This window comes from Sinocyclocheilus rhinocerous, unplaced genomic scaffold, assembly GCF_001515625.1.
Source record: "Sinocyclocheilus rhinocerous isolate Xijiao unplaced genomic scaffold, SAMN03320098_v1.1 scaffold402, whole genome shotgun sequence".
Lineage (NCBI taxonomy): Eukaryota > Metazoa > Chordata > Actinopteri > Cypriniformes > Cyprinidae > Sinocyclocheilus > Sinocyclocheilus rhinocerous.
In genome coordinates, this window is record NW_015626336.1 from 880,667 (window position 1) to 889,824 (window position 9,158).

The 9,158-nt window shown below is 33.9% G+C and overlaps 1 protein-coding gene across 1 annotated transcript in view; it reads left to right on the forward strand.

Annotated features, from left to right (window-relative positions):
* The first annotated feature begins 2,822 nt into the window (after positions 1-2,822).
* The window catches only part of LOC107711400 (putative pre-mRNA-splicing factor ATP-dependent RNA helicase DHX32), a 12,165-nt gene continuing 5,829 nt past the window's right edge, over positions 2,823-9,158 (forward strand). The window contains exons 1-5 of the mRNA XM_016516393.1: positions 2,823-3,034; positions 4,173-4,545; positions 6,366-6,599; positions 6,764-6,857; positions 7,485-7,634. Of these exons, the coding sequence (XP_016371879.1) occupies positions 2,823-3,034; positions 4,173-4,545; positions 6,366-6,599; positions 6,764-6,857; positions 7,485-7,634 (1,063 nt within the window). The remainder of the gene's footprint in view (positions 3,035-4,172; positions 4,546-6,365; positions 6,600-6,763; positions 6,858-7,484; positions 7,635-9,158) is intronic.

Consider the following 9,158-nt stretch of genomic DNA (forward strand, 5'->3'; position numbering starts at 1 on the left):
ATAGTTATTAAGAACTGATTAAAAAACAGATCTGTACTGTACTTCCAGATAATAAAACGCATGAAAAAAAATATTTTTCTTATTTTATTTTATTCTTATTTTGCTCTATTTTTATATTTTTGATGGATCTGTTTTTAAAATAATATGTATTTGATTAGACAATTTTTATGAAATAAAATTAAATTAAAATAAGACATTTAATCAGACATTTCATTTTAAAATAATATATAGATTTTTTTCTTTTATGCTTTCATTAAAGTTTTTAGACATATTTGACTAGACATTAAAATAGGCTAAACATTTGATTAGACGCATTTCCTTATATATTTTTTCTTTTTTAAAATATGTTTTAGATATATTTGACTAGACATATTTAATAATGAAATATAAATGATTTTATATTTTATTTATTAATATATATATTTATAATATAAAGTTGATTGTCTTGTTGATTATCTAAAAAAAAGTGATGTGATGTGATTTTTTTTTTTTCACGTTTTATCATCTGAAAGGTTACATATCAGTGTCAATTTGGCATTAAGCCAAATTTTGCATATTGCACATTACGATTTGCAGTTTGTAAATGTGCGGATGCGTGTGCATTATGGAACGATATTCCGGACAATTTTCAAAAGGACTTGCAAATTGTATTTTCAATTGCGTTTTCCATATGTGGACGCATAAATTGTGACATAATCCAAATGCAATTGCAAATCCTTCATTACCGTTTGCATTTTCGCTTTCGCGAACGCACAGTGACTGCCAAATTTCAAATGAAAAAGCAAAGTCCATTTGCAACTGTATATTTGGCACTAAGTCAAATTTTGCATATTGCACATTACGATTTGCAGTTTGTAAATGTGCGGATGCGTGTGCATTATGGAACGATATTCCGGACAATTTTCAAAAGGACTTGCAAATTGTATTTTCAATTGCGTTTTCCATATGTGGACGCATAAATTGTGACATAATCCAAATGCAATTGCAAATCCTTCATTACCGTTTGCATTTTCGCTTTCGCGAACGCACAGTGACTGCCAAATTTCAAATGAAAAAGCAAAGTCCATTTGCAACTGTATTTCCCATGTCTTAGGAGTTACGAGCCAGTCATATTTAAATAGCAATATTAATTACCAGTCTGCTTTTTCACTCTCGCTGCGTCGCGCATGTAACCTGCCAAAACTCAAATGGAATCGCAATTCCTTTTGCATTTGAATTTCCGATGTCTACATGGAAAGCTGCCAATCATCGTCAGGGGCGGGACTATACTAGGGGGCGTGTTTGTATTGGGAGGTGACGTCACTCACAGACGACAGTGCCGAATGCTCTGATCAATGGAGGTAATCGGTAAAGGCTCCGCTAAAGGCAGCTAGCAATCAGTTTCGTACCTGTGTGAACGAATAGACAGTGCAACCTTCTTGGCACAATACATAATTATGTCTTTTTTACCCCAAATGTAGCGATTATCCCCTGCTAACAGCGGGAGCCACAACGGTACGCACAATAGGTCAACATTCACTATTAACCAAACGCTTTTCACCTGTCTCAGCATCTCTCACTGTTTAGAATCAGAATCAGAATTAGCTTTATTCGCCAGGTGTGTGCAAACACACGAGGAATTTGTTGTGGTTTTTTTAAGGTGCTCCTAGTACATACATACATGCATACATACATATCTGACATGAGAACAGAAAAAAAAATACATTTAAATAGTAAAAACTTAACAATAAATAATGTGTATGAATCTGGAACAGTAGATTTATGTACAGATTTGTGCATTATTTACTCTATATAGAACTGTATAAATAAAGAGATATGCATATGTATTTGCATAATACTTGAGAAAGAGGCAATAATTAAGGATGTAGAATGAATTACGGAAATGAATTACAGAATGCAGGTATATTTTAAAAATGAAATGTCTAATCAAATAGGTCTTATTTTATTTTATTACAAAAATATGTCTAATCATATGGCTAAAACATGCTGAAAAAAAAACAAGAACATAAGAAAAAAAATCTATATTTTATTTAATAAGGAAATGTCTAATCAAATATGTCTTATTTTATAATAGAAATATGTCTTGTCAAATGTCTAAAACATATCAATAAAAAAGCATAATAAAAGGTTAAAAAATCCATATTTTCTTTTATAAAGAAATGTCTAATTAAATGTTTTATTTTATTATAGAAATATGTCTCTAGTCAAATGTCTATTAACATATAAATAAAAACAAAATAAAAGAAAAATCCATATTTGATTGTATTTTATAAAGACATCTGTCTAATTAAATGTCTTATTTTATTTTATTATAGAAACATGTCGTCAAATGTCTTGTCAAAACATATTTAAAAATGTAAAAAATAAAAAATTATTTTAAACTCATTTTATTTATTTGTTTATTTATTTTATTTTGATGCATCTGTTTTTTTCATGTGGTTTTGTTGAATAGGTCACCAAGATTATGTCACAATTTATGCGTCCACATATGGAAAACGCAATTGAAAATACAATTTGCAAGTCCTTTTGAAAATTGTCCGGAATATCGTTGTCCGGAATATCATTCCATAGTGCATTGTGTGTTAAGTGGAAATAGGAAGCTTGCATCTGTTCAGTTCACCCGACCTGCCTGTCCAACAGATGCTGTTGAGATTTTCCCAGACTGCTCAGGCTGAAGGTCTAAACCTGCAGCTGTTTAACAAGTCAAGGACAGGTCTGATTGTGAAAGCCATCCACAGGATACTGAAATTGTCTCATTTGATTATTATTATTCTTTCTGAAGGCTTCTGTAATGTAATGTAATGCATCCAGGTGCTGATAGTATGTGTTCACGTCTTCAGATCCCTCAGTGGTGTGCAGAGTTCTGTCTGTCTGCGCAGTACCAGCACGGTGTGGTGGTGTGCAGTCAGATCCAGAGACGGCAGGCTGTCGATTTGGCCCTCCGTGTTGCAGACGAGATGGACGTAAACATCGGCCACGAGATTGGATACAGCATCCCGTTGGAGACGTGCTGCTCCAACGATACTATTCTCAGGTCTGTGTGAAACTCGCATGCATGCAGCCCTCAAAAGTGTGAAAAACCGCACTGAAATGCTCACTATCACCAAAAGTTTTCAAGTTGGTGATATTTTAGTTTTGTGCTTTGGTTGGTCCAGCTAAAGTATGAGAAGAATGTGCCGTCTTCTGAAATGTTTGAAATACTTGAGGTCTTTTTGCTTTATTATAAACGGGCTCAGTGGAGGTCCGGGAGGCATTTCTCTGTCTCTTGCTTTGGTGTTGAGGATAGGGACATGTCCACCAGTGTCAAAGCACTGCTGAATAATCTCTGCCAGAATGTGTGTGTTTTTGGGGGGGATTTTACCAAATAATAGTGTTTTGAATTATATTATATTTTAAAATAAAATATAATATTCAACAATATTCATTGATACCTTAAATCATGTAATTTATTGAGAAATGTACTATTACTTTTCTAAGTGATTGTACTTGATGATTAACCTGTCAGACAAAAAAAATCATCCTTTTAGTTTCAATTTTATTTTATAAAGAAATGTCTAATCAAATGATTTATTTTGTTATTATAGAAATATTTCTAGTCAAATATGTCTAAAACATCTTTAAAAATAAAATAAAAAATATTATCCATATTATATTTGATAAGAAAGTCTAATCAAATATGTCTTATTTAATTTAATTTTATTATAGAAATATGTCTTGTCAAATATGTCTAAAACATATCAATAAAGAACATGATAAAAGAAATAAAAATCCTATTTTATTTTAAAAATGAAATGTCTAATCAAATAGGTCTTATTTTATTTTATTACAAAAATATGTCTAATCATATGGCTAAAACATGCTGAAAAAAACAAGAACATAAGAAAAAAAATCTATATTTTATTTAATAAGGAAATGTTTATTTTATTTTATTATAGAAACATGTCGTCAAATGTCTTGTCAAAACATATTTAAAAATGTAAAAAATAAAAAATTATTTTAAACTCATTTTATTTATTTGTTTATTTATTTTATTTTGATGCATCTGTTTTTTTCATGTGGTTTTGTTGAATAGGTCACCAATAATACATTGTAGAGTTAAAGTTTTTGTATGTATGTGCATCTTTCTACATCTGTATATAAATGTCAAAACCAAAACGATATTCTGGTTGCAGGTACTGCACTGATGACGTCCTGCTGCGGGAGATGATGTCCGACCCCATGCTGGAGCATTATGGGGTGGTGGTGATAGACCAGGCCCACGAGAGGACCGTGAGCACAGATGTTCTGCTGGGTCTGCTGAGAGAGGTGCTTCTCCAGCGGCCCGAGCTCAGGGTGGTGGTGCTGTCCGCCCCGCCTGCTTCTGACACGCTCCTCACGCACTACGGGAACGTCCCACGCCTGCACCTGGACGCCCCGTGCGCCGGGGAAGTGATCCACAGCAGCAGCAGCAGCGCTGAAAGCTTCTATTCGGCTCTGAGACTCGCGCTGGAGGTCCATCGGTCCAGAGAGCCAGGAGACGTAGCTGTGTTTCTAGCTTCAGAGCAGGTGAGATGAAGTGCGTTAGTGGATTAGAACAGCTTGTGAACTTTTATGCATTGCAATTTATTGTAGCAATAATGCAAGCATAAATTATCTGGACAATTAACCAGAGTTAACCTGGAATGATCCAAGAGCTGGAGAGTTGAGTATTGACACTAAAAGTGAATATTTAATGAATGAATGCGTGAATGAATACGTGAATGCGTGAATGAATGCGTGAATGAATGAATGAATGCGTGAATGAATGAATGCGTGAATGAATGTGTGAATGCGTGAATGAATGTGTGAATGCGTGTGTGAATGAGTGAATGAATGCGTGAATGAATGAGTGAATGAATGAATGAATGCGTGAATTAATGCGTGAGTGAATTAATGCGTGAATTAATGCATGAGTGAATTAATGAATGAATGCATGAGTGAATGAATGAGTGCATGAATGCGTGAGTGAATGAATGAATGTGTGAATGAATGAATGAATGAATGAATGCGTGAATGAATGAATGAATGCGTGAATGAATGAATGAATGCGTGAATGAATGAATGAATGCGTGAATGAATGAATGAATGCGTGAATGAATGAATTAATGCGTGCGTGAATTAAAGTGAATTAATGAATGAATGCGTGAGTGAATGAATGAATGCGTGAGTGAATGAGTGAGTGCATCCAGCTCACTGATCAAATAGATAAGAGCATTTGTGTTAATTATTACACTAATGTTCAAAAGTTTTTGTTTGAAAAAAGCCTCTGCCACTGCTGCATTTATTTGAGCAAAAATACAATAAAAATAGTAATATTGTGTTTTTGTTGAAACTTACTGTGATGTGTTTTTGTATTAATAGAGAGTTCAGTGGAACAGCGTTTATTTGAAATAGCAATCTTTTGTACATTATAAATGTCTTTACTGTCACTACTGTTCACAGTTAGATGTCTCTGTGATATTCTGTGTGTAAATATGAGTCCCATCTTCAAGTAACTTTTCTAACAGCACACCAACAAGGGAACTAGTTGCGCACAGAAAATGGGGTTGGAGGTTGTCCAAATAATCGTAACTTTTAGCAGTAGCAATAGTGATGCTTGCTGTAGTGAACAGCACTAACACAATGTTCTCCATGATGACAGTGACATTGTTGTGTTCAGCACGGTCAGCAGCGTCTGAATGAATACGTCCACTCAGCTCTTCCACTCTTACTGACACTCTGCCCTGTAAAATCACATTAATGCCAAATACTTAGATTTAACTAGTTACTTCAATCAATCACAATATTACTGACTGTCACCAATCACTTTTTTCATCAACATCAACAAATGGTGAAACAGAAGCTGCATCTGACATGGAGCTTGTATATTTACACAGACTGTTTAATGCTGTTCCTGTACATGTATTTGTGCAAAAATTGCATAATGTACAGTAAATAGCCTATAAATTAAAAAACAGTTACTCATTAGATGGTGAAGCTGCTATATCATAACAAAATTACTGTTGATTATTGCTCTTGATATTCTAATAATTTTGTGGGGAAAAAGCAATATAAAAGCAGTCATATTTTGACAGACAAAACAAGCTAACAGCTGTTTATGAATTTGTTTGTTGCTTTGTACAGATTAAAAAATCAAGACCCTTTGTAGCATGAAAAACAAAACGGTTATTTTGCAGAAACTCCTGTTGCAATCACTAAAGCTGCAGTCTGCACTGCAAAATGAATCTCTTGTATCTTTTCTGCACTTTCCAATTCACAAATGCAAAATCAAAAGTCTGCGAGAAGTGCACTAAACAACTTTCTCTCCGGTGGCGAAACAAAAGCCTGTGTGTGTGTGTGTGTTTCAGGAGGTGCTCTGTGCCTGTAATATTCTCACTAAAGAAGCGTCCAGGATGAGTGCATCTCTGGGAGAGCTTATCGCGGTTCCCCTGTGTCCTGGATACTCCGGAATGTGTCCACCAATCACAGAAAGCCCACAGACGAGTAGGCGGGTCTTCGTTTCCTGTAGCCAATCAGAGGATCTGTTCTGGCCGGTGGACACCGTTACTTTTGTCATCGATACTGGAGTAGAAAAGAGATTAGTGAGTGTGCTGAAAACCTGCTTTTATTTACTGCGTTCGTTGTTGGTTTTGTAGCTTTTCGAATCAAAAGTTCACCGATTTGCAAATGTATTTGAGCAGTCCAAAAATAATTATTTGGAAGTCTTGTGACTGTAAATTCATATTTTCTGTGGTATTGTGTGTAGGTGTATAGCCCACGAGTGAGAGCGAGTTCAGAGGTCATCCGACCCATCAGTAAATGTCAAGCAGAAATCCGTAAACGACTGACCGGATCAACAGGTGTGTACGGTTTTGGCATTTATTTGACATTCACCTGCTTTTTAAAAGATCCTCCATATTAACACTATGAACACCCAGTGTATTAGTGTATTTACAGTATAAAGACTGCTATATATGTATGGTGTTAAATAGAAATCACAGTTCAGTATGCAAATAAATGTGAAAAATTGCAATTATTTATGAAAATATTGTGATGATGTCATCACTGTTGGTTGCATTTTAAATGAATAAACATAAATTATACATAAGTGGATATACAAAATGAATGAATAAATGAAGTAATAAATTCAGTGTATATCTTATGTCTTTATTCCTTCATTCATTTAATGTCCTAAATATATATATATATATATTATTTTTTATTATTTTTTTATTATTATGCATAATATTATTTTCTGATAATAATCAGATTTTAAGAAAATGAATTTCAAAAACCTAAGAAGTGATTAAAATTAGCTCTCTGCTAAGCACTTTTGAAGTGTTGAAAATTTTGAAGAGGAATAAAAAGCACTGAAATGAAGCACTTATGCTTTAAATCAGTTACATGTAATTTCACAGCATTTGTTTGGCTGCTCAGTAGAGAGTCATTGTCAGTAGTGAATCACTGTTGAATGTGTTTGTTTGAAGGGAAGTGCTTCTGTTTGTATCCTGAGGACGTTCAGCTGCCCGCTGAGATCCCTCCTCGCATTCTGGAGTCCAACATCACGTCCACAGCGCTCTATCTGAAGAGGATGGAGACGGCCGGGATCGGACACTGTGACTTCATCAGCAGACCTGGTGGGTCAGATTTCATTTCATTCAGACGAGGATTTCACAGTGGCATATGACAGCGTTAATAATAATAAGAAGAATAATACATTCATTTTATATAACACCTTTCTGCAAACTCAAGAGAGGTTTGTCTACAGCTTTACCAGTGAGTAGAATGTCAGTAAACTATGGAAGCCCATTTCCGCCATGGAATAAAAAAAAAGAAATTAAAAATGTAATTGCGACTCTTTATTTTACATTTCTGACTTTTTTCTCACAATTCTGAGTTAAACTCACAATTCTGAGAAAAAATCAGAACAAAGATGAACACAGAAGATAATACATCAACATGATAATAATAAATAACGTTAAAACTAATACAATCATAAAGCACCACCCATTTTAAAATGCCATAGAGAATAAATGAATTTTAAATTTGGATCTAAAAATAGCCAGTCGGTGCCGTTCTAATAGCTAGTGGCAACTTATTCCACAGATTTGGACCGACCGCCGCGAACACACGATCACCCTTGTGCTTAGATCTAGTTCTGGACACTGTTAAGAGTGCCAGATCACTGGATCTAAGTGATCTAGAGGGAACATGTCTTACAAGGAGGTCTGCAAGATAAGATGGAGCGCGGTTATTAATGGACTTGAATACCATTACCAGAATTTTTAACTCTATTTTGTTCTAAGTAAACTAAGAATTCTAAGTTTATATCTTGCAATTCTGTTTTTTGTTTTCGCCACAGAATACAAAATAAAAATGTAATTAAAAAAATTTAATAACTTTTTTTCTTGTAATTGTGAGTTTCTTACAGTTCGACATAATTCGGACTGAGTTTATAAACTTGCAAAACTGAGTTTATATCTCGCTATTCTGAGTTTATATCTTACAAAATCTTGCAATTCTGAGTTTATGTCTCGCAATTCTGAGTTTATATCTCGCAATTCTGAGTTTATATTTTACAAAATCTCGCAATTCTGACAAAATCTCGCAATTCTGAGTTTATATCTTACAAAATCTCGCAATTCTGACAAAATCTCGCAATTCTGAGTTTATATCTTACAAAATCTCGCAATTCTGACAAAATCTCGCAATTCTGAGTTTATATCTTACAAAATCTCGCAATTCTGAGTTTATATCTTACAAAATCTCGCAATTCTGAGTTTATATCTTACAAAATCTCGCAATTCTGAGTTTATATCTTACAAAATCTCGCAATTCTGAGTTTATATCTTACAAAATCTCGCAATTCTGAGTTTATATCTTACAAAATCTCGCAATTCTGAGTTTATATCTTACAAAATCTCGCAATTCTGTTTATATCTTAATATAAAAACCTGGTACCGTAACATTTCATTTTTTTAGTACTTTTGACAACACTAATTCTGAGTTTATATCTCGCAATTCTGAGTTTTTATCTCACAAAATCTCGCAATTCTGAGTTTATATTTTACAAAATCTCACAATTCTGAGTTTATATTTTACAAAATCTCACAATTCTGAGTTTATATTTTACAAAATCTCACAATTCTGAGTTTATATCT